The sequence below is a fragment of the Ammospiza caudacuta genome, chromosome 18 (genome assembly GCF_027887145.1).
Source record: "Ammospiza caudacuta isolate bAmmCau1 chromosome 18, bAmmCau1.pri, whole genome shotgun sequence".
NCBI lineage: Eukaryota > Metazoa > Chordata > Aves > Passeriformes > Passerellidae > Ammospiza > Ammospiza caudacuta.
The window spans coordinates 10,704,218-10,721,906 of NC_080610.1; the positions used below are offsets into that span (position 1 = coordinate 10,704,218).

General features: G+C 45.4%; 1 protein-coding gene across 2 annotated transcripts; it reads left to right on the forward strand.

The window, feature by feature from the left end:
- The first annotated feature begins 71 nt into the window (after positions 1 to 71).
- On the forward strand, positions 72 to 15,120 carry PITPNB (phosphatidylinositol transfer protein beta). Of its 2 annotated transcripts, XM_058816444.1 has the most exons (12): positions 72 to 121; positions 1,033 to 1,063; positions 1,894 to 2,039; positions 2,599 to 2,690; positions 2,818 to 2,825; positions 3,932 to 4,006; positions 5,149 to 5,232; positions 9,211 to 9,288; positions 9,785 to 9,895; positions 10,431 to 10,553; positions 13,473 to 13,557; positions 14,449 to 15,120. In XM_058816444.1, the coding sequence occupies exons 1-11, from the start codon at positions 102 to 104 to the stop codon at positions 13,518 to 13,520; spliced, it is 816 nt and encodes a 271-aa protein (XP_058672427.1). In that variant the 5' UTR covers positions 72 to 101; the 3' UTR covers positions 13,521 to 13,557; positions 14,449 to 15,120. The 2 variants fall into 2 exon arrangements, with proteins under 2 accessions (XP_058672427.1, XP_058672426.1); XM_058816443.1 differs by lacking the exon at positions 13,473 to 13,557.
- Positions 15,121 to 17,689: the final 2,569 nt, after the last annotated feature.

The window sequence follows — 17,689 nt, forward strand, 5'->3', positions numbered from 1 at the left end:
GCGGCGCGTGCGCGCCTCCGGGCGAGGCCCGAGCGCGATTGGGCGCGCGGGCGGGGGCGGGGCCTGGCCCGGGAGCGGCGCGTGCGCGGAGCGGCGGGAAGATGGTGCTGATCAAGGAGTTGTGAGTGGGGGCGGCGGGGCCGCGCCGGGGCCGGGCCGGGGGGAGCCGAGCGGGCACCGGGGCCGCCGCCACCGCCGCAGCGCCCGCCAGCGCCCCGCCCGGGCCGCGACCCCGCGGGGCTTTCCCGGCCGCGCCCGCCGCCGCCGGGGCCCGCCCGCGCCGCTCTCTGCCGTGTGGCCCCGGGGTCGCCGCTTCCTGCGGGGCGCGGGGCCGCTCGGTGCGGCGGGGCCGCCGCGACGGGAACGGGCGCTGGGCACGGTTCGAGCGGGGCCGGGCGGGCCCTGCCTGCAGCGAGAGCCGCGGCCGCGCACCGGCTGCTCCGCGAGCTCCGTGCCGGGAGCCGGGCTGGGCCGGGCCGGGGCAGCGGCGGGGCCCGGGGGCTCCGTGCCCGTTCCCCTCAGCGAGCGGCGCCCATGGCAGCGGGGACAGCCCCGAGCGGGGCCGCTGCCCTGCCCGGCTCTCTGCTCGGCAATGGGCAGATCTGTGCCCCGGGGGCTCCTGCCTGCACAGCACGGGCTGGTTTGTTCCTCTGTCCCGGCTTTTGCTGTTTATTTCAAAGTCCAGTGACTGTCAGTGGTAGTGCAGGTAATGTGTAGGTTGAAAAGTTTATAAACAAATTTGGCATAACACGAAGTTATTGTGGCAGAGCTGGAAGTAGATCTCAGATTTCCTGTCTCTTTTGTGCGGGTTCTGACATGTTCCATCCCTTGAGCTTCCTTTTGTGTCTGGCATTGAACTTTACTTGGGTTTGTTGGGTTATAGCCAAAGCCTCCCTGTCACAGAGATTTCTAAAGAGAAAACTTGAATTGGCTCCTTTTGACACTTCTTTCTTCAGCATCTGTGTTATATCTGTTATCTGCAAGTGAAGTCTACTGATTGATTTTACTGAGTTTTCTCTTTTCCTCTTTCAGCCGAGTGGTTTTACCTTGCTCCGTGCAAGAGGTATGTCCTGATCATCCTCCCTGCTTTATTCAGGGCTGGGAGGGGATTTTGTGTCAGAAATGTGGCCAGCCTGAGTGCAAACATTCCCTGTGCTGTGGCTGCACTGACAGAGATGAGTGATGCAGGTGTGATTCCTGTTCTGAGCAAGGAATTTCCAAGGAAGCAAATGCAGCACCGAACCTTCCACTGCCAGCAGTGCAGTTGTGCTCTGTGGCAGCACTTTGCTGCTGGTCCAGCACTGAGGGACTCCAAGCCTTTTCCTGAAGCCACAGATGAAGGAATTGCCTTCCCAGATCTGAAGCCAGCAATTCAATGGCACTGAAGTGCAGTTCAATGAGAGTCATGATAGGATCTCTGTCATGACAGGGTGCTGAATGTGCTTCTGAGGGAAATATCACACTTGTTCTGTAGGGTGCATTTCCTGGCTCCTGTAAGGGCATTTAGTTGGTTGAAAGTGTGAACTGGGAAGGCTCAGAGCTGGAAACCAGTCACTCCAAAATTTATGAACTCCAAATTGACATTTCTTGGTGCACTAAAGAACAACAAATACATTTACCTCTTGGGACAGGAAAAATGAAATTTTGGTGTGCACCAAAGTGTTGGGTGGCTGTGGAACAGCTGGGGTGTAGACCTGGTGTTTGTGAGCTGCAAATATGTGTTGCCAAAAAGTTGTCAGAATTCACTAAAAATCTTTTCTATGGTGTATTTTACTTTGCTGATAGTCTTTTTTGTACTGCTGAATTGTCAGAGGAAACAGCTAATTATTTTTAACATGTTAAAAGGTTTTGGCCAACTTTGGTGCTAACATTTGACTTCTCTTCCCTTTGCAGTATCAAGTTGGGCAGCTTTATTCCGTGGCAGAAGCTAGCAAAAACGAAACAGGAGGTGGGGAAGGAATTCAGGTCTTAAAAAACGAGCCTTATGAACAGGATGGCGAGAAGGGACAATACACTCACAAAATCTATCACTTAAAGAGGTGAGAAAAGTCTTGTAGTCCCTTGGTATTGAGCAAGAAATGTTGAAAGGTGAGGTTTAATTTGCTGAATGGTGCAAGAGTGCTCTGGTGAGTGGGAAAATGTGAAAACTGTGGATTTTAAATATGTGGGGTACTTGTCTGGGACAGCTGAAGGAATTGTGTTTGCTTGCTCTGGACAGGAGTCAGAGATGAGTGGGACATAAAGTTCCTGCTGCAGGTCAGGAGCTGCTTGCCAGGGAGCTGGAGGTGAGGGCTCTGTGCTGTGCTCCTCCTCAGGAGGTGTTTTTGCTGCTCTGCAAGAGGAGGGATAGCACAGCATTCCCCATGATCACACAGCTCCCTCTCAGTCACCTTATCATTACCTTTCCCAATTTTTCTCAACCTGTCATGATCAGAAAGTTTTTTTGAGTTCCTGTGTATTTCACTGCAGGTGACAAAGGTGCATCATAACCCCTCAAATGCTGGGGTAGAAAGTGCCTTTCTTACTGGAGTGGGAGGAAGCAATGAGGAATTTCAGCTGGCAGGATTTTGAACACATTGTCCATGTTTGTTTTCCCAGTAAAGTCCCTGGGTTTGTAAGGATGATTGCTCCAGAAGGTTCCCTGGTGTTCCATGAGAAGGCCTGGAATGCATATCCCTACTGTAGAACAAGTGAGTGTCCCCCTGAGTGTTCTTCTGTTGGTGTTTTTATATGTGAAACCTTTCAGAAACAATTGTATCTAATGATGCTCTGTGTTTTCTTTTCCTTTGCATTGCACGTGTTTTCCAACGACTCCAGTTGTGACAGTGAGTATTTGAAAACCTACCAATCATATTTTGGGGTTTTTTGAGATATATTTTATCTGTTACTACCATTACAATTGTCTGGCTCCAGCCTGCCACAAGTGTCTTGCTAGGACTCCTGGTGTAGAGTACAACAAAGCAACTCCCTGTGTTTTATTTGTCTGCACGTGGCTGTAATTAGAACTGTGATTTGTCAGAGAAATTATTTCATTTTTTATGTCTTCTTTTATGCTTTTAATTATGATGCATAATGTCTGTCCTGGTAAGACATAATGCTAAGAAAAGTGGGAGGGAAAAAGTGACATATCAGAGCTTCTACATTCCTGAATGCAGGAAGAGCAGGGAAATTGAATCAGTCCCTGCCTGTCTGAAATGCCATTGCTGTAAAATGAATTCCTGCCCCAGTTAAAATGGGGTAACTGGGAGCCTAAGTGGATCAGCACAGCTCAGGATTTGGGTTTGTTTTATTAAGATGTATGGGAGACACATCATTAAGATTTTTTTACATGTTTTGGTGACCTGTTTAATGATAACTTTTAGTTAAATGTTAAACTGCTTTATCTGCTCCCTTGCAAACATGGTTTAGATTGTTACCATGTGGATGTGACACAAGTGGGTTTGAGCTGTGGAGCTTGACTCACTGTGGTACCTGAGCACACAGGTGTGTGCCCTCTGACTGTTGGAATCAGCAGGGCTCTGTCACTGTCTTTACATGTACAGTTTGGTGGCAGCTGGACCATTGTGATCCAGCTTTATGATTGTCATTGTGCTGTACAGTAACATCTAACTGCAGATTGATAATTGGAAAATTACTTGAACGTGGAGGTAAAGAACTTCAGGGTTGAGGACAGCAAATGGCAGGGTTATTTCTCCTGGTGTGCACAGGCAGAGCTGGATTTCTCAAACATGACTGGTTTTAATTTAGTACTCTAATTTAAGATTATCATGTACTTATTTCTATCTGTAGGTAAGGGGCTGATTCTCTGGTAATTTCAATATATTGTGTTGCTAGTCAGGGATTAGTAGTGGCATGTGTGTAGATACCATTTATCTGAACCAGATCAGAGAGATGTAATCAGACTTGTGCCTTTTGCTTTTAATTCTTACAGAATGAATACATGAAAGATGATTTCTTCATAAAAATTGAGACCTGGCATAAACCAGATTTGGGAACAACAGAGAACGTGAGTTGGGGTCTGGATACCAAGCCTTAGTGCAATTTTACAATTAGTACAGATAAAATATTTTATACCTGGTGATGGTGGATAATTATTGCATAAAGTCAATGCCTGACCAGTGAGTAAAACAAGAAAAGCATTTCTCAGGTCCTTGCAGGGTGGTCAAGCTGTCTCATCTAAGGAGATCAGGAGAAGGGGTTTGGTTTTTATGTTTAGAGGCCAATACAGATGCTTGATTTTCATACAAATACTTAAATAGCTTTTCAGCAGGTCCTTTTGTTAATTTCATTTCTTTTGCTGTAGACTTGCTACTGAGAGTTAAGCTGACAAGTTTATTTGAAAACAGATTTCACAAGAGCACTGGAATTGATCTGTGAACACACTATAGTTAAATACTGAAGTTGCCTCTGAATTATCCCAGTTGCTTATGTTCTTGTTTTCTCCCCAGACAGTCACTTTGGTTCATGTGTCACTTCAGGAAAATTTTGATCTCTAGTGACAAACATTTACAAACCATCCAGAGAGGAGTAGTTGTCAGTCTGTGTCCAGTGCTTGGGTGAGCTGTAGCTCTGGATGTGCTGCACAGGAGGGGGATTGTTCTTGGACAGCTGCCCTGGCTGTAACTGAGTTTAGGTGTGCTGGACAGACCACAGGTGTGGAGCTGATTCCATCCTCTGACCTTCACACACCCTCAGATTGCACCTGGTCCACCTTCAAGGCAGTCCTGTGATTCTGGGAACCTGCCAGATCAGGTTATTGGAATCTGCATTTTTGCACTTGGAATTCTTACACCTTTCTAGCTCAAAAAGTTCATGCAGATTATGGAATGGTTAATGACTCTAATTAGAGCTTGATTTCATTAGTGCTAACAAATGTCATAGATGAATAGAGCTTAATCTTAAATGCAGGTTTCCTGAATGCACAAGAAGTGAAGTCTTTGTGTTGGTTTAAAATTGATTAGTGAGTGAATTAAACTGTAATTGTGGAGATCATTCCCTTTAGAAAGGCAGAGGAAGAAGGGGTAGGTTTGGAGAATGCTGCCTTTACAGGATCCTGAAAAACTCCCTGGCACACACATGTACTGCACCAAGTGATCACTGTGGAATTCCCAGCATGGGAATAATTCCTTCTTTTTTTTTCTTTTTCAGGTTCACAATTTAGATCCAAACACATGGAAGAGTGTTGAGGTTGTCCACATTGACATTGCAGATAGAACTCAAGTAGAGCCAGGAGTAAGTAAATGTTCTGCTGTGGGATTGGGGTGGAGCATGCAGGTGAATCCTTCTGTGCTTTTGTTTTTAGTGAATAAGTTTAAATGGAATGGATTTCACCCAGTAGAGGCATGAGAAGTGTCTTTAACAGAACCATTCACTGATGTGCCTGCCTTCCTTCTTTGGTTTTACTGCTGATTGTTTCTGCACATCTGGATCTGCTGGGGATGTTGCCTGGTTTGTTAAATTGTAACAGCTGGACTGTTGGATGTGTAATAGTTTTTGGACAGTAGGGAAATGATAGGCACTAATATGGAGACTGTGTTTGCACAATAAATGTGATTGTCTTGGTTTTGTGCAAGGAGAGGCTCTTTATACTGTTTAACTGTTGTTTTCTGAAGGTAGATACTTGGATATCCTACATTCTGGGAAGAGGACTTCTTTGCAGGAAGTCCTTGGAACTATTTTCAGTACAAAATCCTCTTTTCTATTTTGTGTATTTGATCTACAGAGTCTCAAAAGTGAGTGCAGAGTGGTCTCATCCAGAGTCTTAAGTCTCTTCTGATGTACATTTCTACATTGTTACATTTCTACATTTCTGTTTCCTTTTTATAAACTTCTAGCACCATTTCCAGGGTATTTGCAGATTCAAGCTCACAGTTTAGCCCATTTTTGTGTAGGAATACTTGGGATTCATTTTCACCATGTGATTGAATTTTTTATTTCCATTTCATCTCCCAGAAACTCTGTTTTGCTAAGTCCTGACTTCATTAACCAAAGCCTGGCTTTGTGATTAAACTCTTAGCAGACACTGGTAACTCTGAGTTACCTGCAGACTGACATCCTTGCTGGTTACTTGTTTTCCCCTTCTGGGATGAGACATCAGGAATCTTCTAGGACCCACACTTGAAGTCTCTTCTGTTATAAAAGCCTGAAGTTTCTGGCCTTTGTCTTCTCTCTCTTTACTTCTTAGGACTTCAGGAGAGACACTTTCTATTTGTGCTGATATCTTTATCAAGTTTAGGTAGTGGAACTTGAATTTATTTTTTTTTCTTGAAAGTTCAGCTACATCATAACAAAATTGCCAAGACTGACATGCTGACTCGTGCTCATTTAAGTATGTATAGAAATAATTTAGGTGACAGCTGTGACTTTCTTTAGATACACATTTAACCCTGCCTTCTCTTAATCATCTCCAGCCTGCAGTCTGTGTCACTTTATGTTGTTTGTATATAAAAGTGATTTGCCAGGAGAGAAAGACTTTTTAAAGTGTAAGCAAAAATGAGCACTTGATGAGCATCAGAGGAGGCTGTGGTTTTGGAAATAATTTGTAGAAAAGCAGAGTGTAGTGAAAACAAATTGAAATCAGGTTTATAGCTATTTTTGTACAAGGAAGACATTAAATGTCTTGTTTAGGTCATAGTTGATCTTTATTATTTGAAAGAAAGTTTTGAAGTTACAGTTTTGTACGAATGGATTTGGATTTTGGAGTTTGGATTTCTGTGTGCTGTCCATTTTTCTACAGTCTGAGGAAATATATTGGAATATAGGAATTGCTATTTGTAGTCTGTAAGGAAGTGTTAAAAGATTCTCAAGTTGCAGAGCTTGATAGGTGGATCTCTGTCATTTCAGACTTAATTTATCACAACAGGCAGCTAAACAGCTCCATGTTATTAGTGCTGAACCTTGGAATCATCATACAGTGACACATCCCATGGGACAGCCTATCTGTGTACAAATATGATGTGCTTTTAGTTTTGTACCCTCTTTTCATGCTGTTTATAAATATTCATCTCTCCCAGCCTGTTCCCAGTGACCTTTGCCTCCTGGCACCACGGTCTGTGTCCCTGATAGCCAGGCTGCTTCCATTCCCATTTGAACCTTGGCATTCCTTCAAAGGTGATCTGATCTCAGGCAGTGGTTCCCCTGATAGCTGTGCTGCAGCTGCAGGACTCTTCAGGAGATGGCAGTGATTGCAAGGCATTTTTTATTAAAAGCCTTTTAGCTAAACTTATCTAAAACACAGCAGTGCCTGTCAGGGCAGTGTACAGTGGTGCTGGTGACTGAGTTATGAGAGATGGAATCATGCACTGAGTTGGGAGTGTGGCATACTTGGATAAACCTGATCCTGGTCTTCTGGTGGGCTGTGAATGAGCACTCACAGAGCTGTGGATGATGTTGGAGGGGAAGTTCTGGTAGGTGGTGCCTTCCTCAGGATCTGTATGTGAGTTTTTTTTTCTTGATAACACCAGTAGTATGTACTCAAGTATGTTCTCTTGCTTAAAACACTAATACAATACTGAGCTGGAAAGCCAGAATTTGTGTCCACCTACCTAGTTAGTGTGGTGCCACTCCATGTTCAGTTCCATTTTCATGATTTGCAGATCAGGCATCAAACTTGTGTAATTTTCATGTTCTAAAAGTTTTCAGGTTCTAAAAGTTTTCTTAAAATCATTCTGCCCTGTTTGATTTTTTATACAATTTAATAGTGAACCATGAGTTCTCAGGAGCTCTGTTACACTCTGAGCAGGTCTAAAGACTGAGAATGAGAATTGTGAAGAAGTGCCCAGGTTCTGGGTTTGTTGTGGTATTACTTTATTGTGTGTGATTCACAGTCTCTCTCAATCATTATTAATAAGAGGTGGTTGCATTCATGCATATTACACTGAGAATTTGAGCAGAAACTGCCTGGGAAATGCTATTTGTGTATTTCTTTGAATACACAAATAGCTCCTCTGTCCTGTTATGCTGCTGCAGGCTGATGTTTGCCTGTCTGGCTTTCCAGAGGGCTTCAGGGGTTTGAGCTGTAATACTTGCTCCAGCAGCTGCCTGTTTTTCTTCCTAAGAAGGACTTTTTGTTGTCAGGAGTTAAGCTCTTGCTGCACAGATATTTTCCTTAAACTCTGCAAAGAACTCTTGTTTATTTGTACTTTGGCTCCAGTCCAGTCTTCTTCCCTGCATGCTTGTAGGATCTGTGTGTAGAGAAGAGTTCCTACAATGCTCTCCTGTCCATCTAGGCTTTAGTCTATAAAAGGTTTTTCCTGTCCTTAATAGGATTTGGGTTAACTGAGTTCTAAAAGGTCTTGGTTCAAAGCTTCTGTCTCTAGCATAGAAAACTCCACCTATTTCCTTGGAATTTCTGCTTTCACTCCTACATTTTACTCATAGTTAACATTTTCTTCCTCAGTGTTTCCAGCTGTGGTTATTTTTATGTGGGTCCTAAATGCAAGAGCACAGTTGCTTTTTAGCAATGTCCCTGTGCACAGGGAGGTGACAGCATCATGTGGATTTGAGTGTCCCTGGGGTACCCAGACCAATCATTCCACCCCATAAACCAGGCAGATCAAGGCTGCACATGGAGCTCAGTTTGAATGCCTCATGCCTCACACCACTGCAGTGAGCTCTGCTTTGGCAGGATGCTCACACAGTGAACATAAATTCAGGCTTGTCTCAATGCAGTACCTGCTTTTATTTATAAAACTGGCACTAAGAGGTGGAATTCTTGTGTTTCTGTTGGGCATGTTGCTGCCCCAAACCAGCAGCAGTTCTGCCAACAATTAGTTATATAGAGCAAAATTGTTTATCCATTGCTATAGCTTGATTCACTTCGATGTCTTCTGTCCAGTGGTTGTGTGAAATTTTTAAAATGCAGTCAGGAGCAGGATTCCCTCCTGTTCTGCCTCCTTCCCTCCTGTTCTGCCTCCCCAGCAGAGGCCATGAATAGCTTTGGTTATTCAGTGTGGCAGCCTGAACAGCTCTGGCATGCTGGTTGCTGAATTACTGCCTTCTCCTCCTCTCAGGGGTCACAGAGCCAGAGGGACAGTGCAGATGTCACAGTGTGCACAGCAAGGGCAGCCCTGCAGAGCTCTTGTGTTGTGTTGGGAGCAGGGGTGATGGAGCCAGCCTGTGCTGCTCCCATCCTGCTCCAGCAGAAGCTTAACACAGTGGGATATTGAATCTGGTGGTGTTTTCTGACTCTCAGAGTGTTTTATGTTACAGGACTACAAAGCTGATGAAGATCCTGCATTATTCCAGTCAGTTAAGACAAAGAGAGGACCTCTGGGGCCAAACTGGAAGGTAGGAATACCTTCTATACTAGGAACTGCTGTTACAGCCTTAGGAATTCTTTATCAGCAGAAGAACAAAGTTCATGGTTCCTTCAGAACTTGGCTCAGCTCCAGATGAGGAACAAATTTTCTGTGGCCCAGCACATCCTTCATGTGACATCCCAAAAGCAGCACAGAACTTGCCAGCACCCACTGCCAGCCATCAGAATCTGTCCCAGGAAGAAATGGGCTGTGTGTGCACACCAGAGATCCCCACAGGAATTGAGCAGCTCACTCCTGTGCCCTGGAGTGAATCACTGTCAGGAACAGCCCCAAGTTCCTGATTAGAATTATGTTTTTCTGTAATAATTCTTAGAATCATATTTTATTATCATAACAACATTGTGAAATTGAATTAATTTACTATAAATTATACTATTTATCATTCTAATGCTCTAATTAGAATTATAATTTCTAATAATAAACTTTTAAAGTATTAAAACTTCTTTTCTATTATTGCCAAACAGAAAGAGTTAGCAACTGATGAGGAGTGTCCCAAAATGTGTGCTTACAAACTGGTGACCATCAAATTTAAGTGGTGGGGACTGCAGAACAAAGTGGAAAATTTTATACAAAAGGTGAGTATTTCTGCCTTCTGGGGCTGTGTTGATGTGGGGGTTTGAGCAGGAGCACTGGTGCAGTTTCCTGTTGCTCACAGCCAGGGAATTGTTGTCCTTTTCCCCAGCCAGTCAAACCATTTGTGTCTTGGTTTGCTGCCAGTGGGACTTCACTGGAATTACCAGAACAATTCTCTAGGGAAAAAAGGCAAAGTCTTCAGGAAGTGGCTGTTCTGGTTTGGCTGCTGCCACCTTGGAGCTGGAACAGATTTTAACAACATTCTTCATAATTCTCAAGTAATGTGAATGGCTGAACTTTCTTGAAACTCTTTTTTGATAGTGAAATTTGTTCTTTCTTTCCACGTTAAAGGTGAGGTGAATTTGAGAGATGAGGTGAATTTAAGTTGGATCCAGGGTTGTGAGGTGACTGAATCTGTAGCAGTGTGAAGCAGCACTCACCTGAAGATATTAACTCTGCAAACTGAGCAGCTGCTATCACTTCACCGGCCTTTGGCCAGTCCTACCTGTGATCTAATGCTTGTTTATCTTCTTAAAGCAAGAAAAAAGGATATTTACCAACTTCCACCGCCAGCTGTTCTGTTGGATTGACAAGTGGATTGAGCTGACTATGGAGGACATCAGGAGGATGGAGGATGAAACCCAGAAGGAGCTGGAAGCGGTAAGAAAGCTTTTTTGTAAGGCTGTGTGTGCTTCTAGCTGCAGATTTATCTGTGCAGAAACTGAGGCAAGTTGTGTGGTGTCCATGCCTCTGTGTGTGTGTGTTTGGGCAGTGGCTGATGGGCACTGTGGCCCCTTGGGCTCCTGCATTCTGTGCTGATTTAAGGTGAGTACCTCTGATGTCATTAACTGCAGGATGTCTGCCCTGATTATCTCTGTGTTTATGGCACCACACCCACTGCAAAAGTCCCACTCAGGGCCCTTTTGTCACTCTTTGGTTGGAACTCAAATCTGTCATTGTCCTGTTCCATCTTGTGTCTTGCTTTGTTTCTTTTCTGGTCATCATTAGATCTGATTACTTTTTCTCTTCAAGCAAGTTTGTGTCACCTGTCAGCTGTTCCACTTCTGATTAGCACACCAAACCAAAGTCTTCCAAAAAGAAAGTCAGTAAAATCAGCTGGGATCATGTCAGTTTTCCTGCTTTAGTGGCTGTGAGGGCCAAATCCATGTGGGTGATGTCTGGGAGAAAGCTCAGCCTTAGGGCACTGTCCCTGCTCTCTCCATTCAGAGGCAGAGCACCACCCCAGGCTGGGAAGGAAGCTTTCTTCTGTAGAGTCTTTTTAGACCATGACCTTTTCCATGAACCTTTCCCACGTTCAATCCCACTGGCATTTTTGCCATTCTTGGATTTGCAGTTGTATTTCCTTCCCATTTTGACAATTGCTTCATGCCTCAAACCCAGTCAGGTAACTCAGACAATTCCAGTGTCTTGGTTCTTCCAGGACACAATGTGTCTTCAGCTAAACTTGCTGTTTGCCTGGTTTGAGCCATGCCAGACACCTCTGACCTGACCTGGCTGCCCAAGGCTCCACACCTGGACAGGAGCCCTGGGGCACCTTCTGTGCTCTGTGCCTGGTGAGTCTTTGCTCTTGGTACCAAAGCAGCTGCAGCTCCTCCCTCCCCACTTGTGCCCTCCAGGGGCTTTCCAGGCAGTGTGGAACAGCCTGTGTGGTGTAGGGATGTTTCCTGCATTTGGAAAAGTGTTTCTTCACAGTCCTGTGCTGAGCTGTAGCACCAAATGCTCTTTGCCCATAAGCTGGAGGGTTTGGGTGAGCAGCCCCAGAATGTGCTGTGGACAAGGTTGGTGTTCACTCACTCTTGTAGATCTTGTGCCCTCTCATGGGCATTTGGGTATTTTTGGCAATTGTTTTCCTAAATAATGGGGATTTCTTCTTGAATTCTAATTTACACCTGATCCTGTTCTTAGAGCCACCAGTTCCCAGATGTCTGTGGAGGAGGAAGCATAACAGCTGTCCTCTGTAAACTGAGTTTTGCCAGAGGGGTTCCCTTTGCACATGCATAGTTCTTAATTTGGACTGAAACAGACTTTATCCAGTTTTCCTGAGCAAGGCTAGTGGCAGTGAGGAGTGCACACCAGAGGTGTGCTGGAGAGAGGCAGCAGAATTTGACATACCTGTGTGCATGGTGAGATTTTTCCTTTGTGTCTCTGTGGACTGTGGATGTTTTGTTTCACATTTCTCACTGGTAAGTAGCTCCTTTTAAATATTTTTTTCCAAGATATTTGCTGCTCTTTTAGTTCTTACTTTCAGCCAAACCCAGCTCACATGTGTGTAACATTTATCCTCATTCTTAAACATCAAATGTATTTACTTAATATTTTCTCATTTTGCAAAGGCAAATTGTTTTTTGCAAATTGTTTTGTAAGATGTTAGTGTCAGGAATTTGGAGTCTGTGCATTGTTGAAAAAGTTGGGTTGTTTTGGTTTGTTCTTTTTCACAAGATAAATGTATGATGTTACACTAACCCAGATTTCTGTGAAATGTGAGAGGAGTGAGGACCTACTGTCTTGGGGTTTTTCCAGTTATTACAAGAGGGGTATATACAAACACCTATAAATTATTTAATTTCCATGGGTTTATGGTGCAGTGCATTATTAGACAACCTAAGGGCAAAAATGTCACTGCCAAATAATATCAATGCTAGTTTTATCCAAAATAATTTGTCATCTTGTTTCATATTCAACTACTCCATCCATTGTGCCACCAGTAACTGCCATTACATCCCCAGTACACCACAAGGTGTTTTATGGCCAGGACCTCTGGGAAGTGAGTGCTCAGGGGTGAGGTGCTCAGTGTGACACAGATTTGTCCCTGCAGTGCTCAGGAGTGGCCAGGGCAGCCCTAGGCAGTTCTGTGGTGCTGAGAGCCAAACCTGGCACTAAGCAGGGCTGGCAGTGCATGTTCTTTCCCTGGTTCTCTTCCCCTCCTCATGAACACCCTTTCTTCCTCCTGCTCCGAGCTGATCTTCCTCTGGGTTCTGTGCACATTCCAGTTCTTTTGTTGCTCCTGTGCTTCATCTTCAGTCGATTTTTATAGTCAGGATCTCTGCTTTTGTTACTTTCTGTTACTCTCTGAATCCTCATCAGTGTTCTTCCAGAGTTCCTCTATCCCAACCCATCTTTTTATCACTGTTTATGTTTCACTTGGTGGATTCTGTCTCTGGCTGCTGGAGATGAGAAGCACCCCTGCTCCATGAAACATGCATCAGCTCATCAGTGCAGAGTAGGAAAGCATCAGGTCCAGCCAGAGCCCTGTGACCAACCTCTCTCATGCCTGTGTGAGGGTAGAGATGCCACACTGGGCACCCTGAGCAGTGATTCCATGCTGGAGCATCATGGGCTTGGTAAAAATTCCAGCAGCATTATTTACAGCTGCTCTCCAGTTCCCAGGTCTCCTTGCCAAAAAGAAATACCATAGCATGGCCAAACCCCCTGAACTGTAGCTGGAGCTGGCCCTGGCCAGGGAGAGGCAGATCCTGGCCCTGCAGGTCATTCCTTGTCTCATACTAACCACAGCATGGCAGGTTCTGTGTGTGGAGCTCACCTTTTATTTCACTTCAGATGCGTAAGAAGGGTTCCGTTCGAGGCACTTTGGCTGCGGACGTCTAGAGGAGTTCTCTGTAGGTTCTGAGGCAAAGCGAGCTGTGTAAGTCAACTGCTGGATGGAAAAGGAGAAGAGGGATTGATGTTCTTTTGGATGGGAATTGTTAGCAGAAATCATCTGAATGCCCACATAACCCATGTGGGCCTTGCCTTCCTCCTGCTCGGTAGCGGTGTGGTGGTCAGCAGGTGGGGCTGGCCCACGGTGCCCAGGACAGCAGGTGGGCACTGGTGCAGGCTCTGAGGCTGGGACAGAGTTCCTGCAGCACTGGGCACCTGCCCTGGTGCCTGATGCTCACCCAGCAGGCTCTGAGGCTGGGAGCAGAGTTCCTGCAGCGCTGGGCACCTGCCCTGGTGCCTGATGCTCACCCAGTGCACGCACCCCAGGTGTGGGATGTGCTGCTGTCGTGGCAATGCTCGCCCTTTCTGGGCTCCAGTCACACAGGCCAGCATCACTTTGCTGCACACATAGGAGCAAAGTGATCTCTGGACTTGGTCCTTGTCACTTAGGGAAGCTGTGGAGCATCACTTTCCAAACAAGTTCAGTTCTTAGAAGTCCAGTTCCACCCAGAACACCAAACTGTGTCAGAGCTCTTGCTGCAGGAGCAGCTTCTCCAGGAGTTGGAGGCTCTTGGTGCTTGTGCCCAGCCCTTTGGTGCTGCTGTTCCTCTCAGGCACTGTTGTAACATCCCAGCCCAAGGGTTCCACATGCCACTGATCCGTGTGGGCTCCCCACTGAAGGGAGCTGCTCCCAGCCCGGGGGGCAGGTCCTGACCAAGGGCGGCTCCCACTGAGATTCCCTCAGGAGCTGGCATTGCTTTGGTGTGACTCTGAGGCCCTGTCCTGCTTTTCCCTGGAGATAATTAATCTCCCTGTGTGTTTGGAGCTGTGTCTGGAGCAGCTGCTAATGCAGGAATTGCCCTTCCTCTCTCCACAGCTGCGTAACCAAGGCCAAGTGAGAGGAACGAGTGCTGCCAATGACGAGTGACGCCGGACGGACGCCGGTGCCGGATCCTGGCTGTGTGTGTGGGTGCATGGCTCTGTATATAACTACACACACACATGCAGACACAAGGGGTGGTTACAGTGTCTCTCTCTGGGTGCTATACCTGTCCTAGCAAAGATTCCAAGGAAAACTTGCTTTCATTATGTATACCCCAAGCAAATAAAAGAATCAACTGAGTAGTGTCATTTAAAGGATGAATTTTGCTAACTGGTATGTTCATGAATGTCAATACTGGACCAATTTCTGCCCTACTTGTTTTCTCTCCTGTCCAAGTCACTCTGCTCTAACTTGCCCATCTCTCATTGTAAAGGAACACTCAAACAAGTTAATTTCAGTTTTATGTCTTCCCCATGTGATGAGTTTTTGGAATAGGAACAATGAATGTATTTATAGCTATTTATTTCTGGATTGTCATTATCCTCTAGTCAAATCAGAAAAAAAAATTTCTATTAGTGGAAATTGGAAGACTGTTACTGTTGAATAAGTTTAACCCAAACTTTACCCACTCACTGATTTAAAAGGAAAAAATCATGTTTTATTGGACTTTTGTACATTGAAATGCTAACAGTTTTCTTCATTAAAATTGGCAAGACTAAGGAAAAATGGCTTGTGATTTATAAAGTAGTTTGCAACTTGAAATTTTTCATAACCTGCTTTTTAGACAAGTACACTGACAGTTCCTGTAGAGCATTTTCAGTGTATCTTAGGCTGGGCAGTGAGGACAGGGTCGGCCCTTCCCTCCAGGAATACTCCTGCCAGTGCAGTGGCTGTTTTCCAGAGCTTCCCTTTGGAAGCCATGCAAGCATTCTGGATCTCACACACAGCAATGAAATATAATTGTGATTTTAGCTGTTTTCATGTTGGAAATACACTTTGGGAGATGTAGACTTTGAGATATGCTGACAGTTTAAGTTGTAGCCCCTGACACATTCCCCTGCTGTCTGTGTGGGGCTGATGTGAGAGCCCCTGGGATAACAGATGCCTCCTGTAGGAAACTCCATAGGGAAAAGGTCTTCAGCATGTTTAAGGAACTATTCAGAGCACATAACAGGGAGACATTAACCTAATGCTTGTTAGATCAAAGAAAAAATATTTTTAAAAGCACTAGTTAGATAAAGATCTATTAATGCCCGGTTTCTTCCCAGCAGCCTTGGCAGGGCAAGCCTTGCCTGACTTCCCAGGAGGGCTCTGATTTCTGTTACCATCAGTGACAAAGCATTCCTGCACTGGCAGCAGGGCCAGGTGTGCTGTGCACCTTGTCCTGGTGCTGGGCACGCTGGCACTGCCACACCTGCCTGGTGCTGGTGCCTCCCCTGTGTGCTGCACCAGCCACCCTCCAGCCCCACAGTACTTAATGTGCTTGGTTTCCTTTCTGGGTTAGTTCAGTGCTTATTTCTCCTGTACCACCAGGAGGTTGGGCTGTAAATGCAGAGGTCATTGAAGTACCCCTGGAACCGCACACAGAGGTCATTCAGTACCCCTGGAACCCAAGGGCTCAGGTCACAGTGCTGGAGTTTGTGTCCTGCCATTTTTAATGTGTTGCAATGCAGAGGGAAAGGGGCCCTGTGACTTCCATGGATTTGGACTAGTTGTGAACATTTGAGAGAATCTTGTAGTGAATGTACAATGTTTTGTTTCCTTTGGCAGTCTCTGGTGCAACTGACAAGTAAAGCAGGCAATGAAATTTAATTAAAGAAATTTGATCATAAAAAGCTCTGTCTCTTATGTCAGGCACTCACATTTTGCTCCTGAGCTGGCGTTTGGGGTCCCAAAGGCTGGGTTGGTTTGGGATTTCAGGCTGAGCAGCACCTGGAACCTTGACACTGCTGAGCTGGGAGAACTCAGTGCTGTGGCTGCTCTCTGTGAGGTGCTGGGCTGGCAGAGGTGGGACTGGGCATGAGGAGGGGCTGCAGGGTGGGAAGTGCCTCCCATGGGCTGAGGGGCTCCTGGGTGTCCCTCCCTGGGGTCCCATTCCTGGGCTGGCTCTGGGGCAGGGTTCTGCCTGCTCAGCCTGTGCAATCACCTGCTGCAAAGCTTGTACAGCTCCTTTGCTAAATGCAGAATTGAATTCTGTCTTTACTACCAGCTTGTTTAGCTTCCAGATGGTGAGCCAACAGGAAGCAGTGGAAGTGTAACGTAGTTTTGATGTAATGGATATGTAAACGTGATAGTTACTCACTGCAATAGACTGCTGGGAACCACATTCCAGCAGTAACCTTTGAAATCCATCACTTGGCTGTGCACCAGTGTGATCTAAAGGAGACTTGTAAGGAATTTGCTTTTTTTCTGGAGGATTTTTAATCACTGAAGAGAAAGGAGAATGATTTCTGTCTTTTACCTTTACATGTAGACTGAGAAATGTCAGGGAAAAAAAAATCTGCTGAGATTTTTGGGTCTTTTGGGATTTTCCAACCTCAGATCTTTCTAAATCCTCTCTGAGCAATCTGAAAATGTCCTGTAAGACAATTTACTCTGCATTTCCAAGCCTCAGTTGATGCAGCCATGTTTAGGAGCTACATCATGTCCTTGAAATGCAGTGCTATGATTTTATGGCAAAATCTGAAGCATGGGGCTGTTGCTGTGGTTTTTATTCAGTTCATACAATTCAAGAGTCTTCTCCATTGAATTCTGTCTTGATAAAGTCATTGGGAAAAGATTTTCTTTGAAGTTTTGTAACTTTTAATGAAAGACTTTCTACTTGATTGAATTTATATGAAAAATTAATTTTAATCAAGAGCATATAATTGTCGGGAAGCAGAGATTATCCAGAGTGATGGCTGGAGACATTTCATTCCTGGGAGCCTCCTCTCCTCCTTGTTGCCTGCTGTGGGCAGAGTTCAGTGTGCAAACCCTACCACAGAGTTCTGGCATGCACAGTAGTTTTAAAGATTACAATGATAATGTGTCAAGCCCAGGTTTTGGAGGCAGATTTTCAATTGCTTCCACCTGAGGCATCACCTGCATGAGGACCCTTAATGAGAGTTAAGTGAAATCCTGTGCTGCTGTCCCTGTCTCCTCAGCAGAGGCTGTTTGAGGTCCCAGCCCCTGGCAGCAGAGCCAGGAGGGTGCCTGGTGTGAGGGGAGGTGATTCCTTTGCAGTGCACCTGAAGAGAGCCTGGAGCTGTTTCTGCCACTGCCCTGTGCTGATTTTTGCTGGTATGCTGGTACTTAT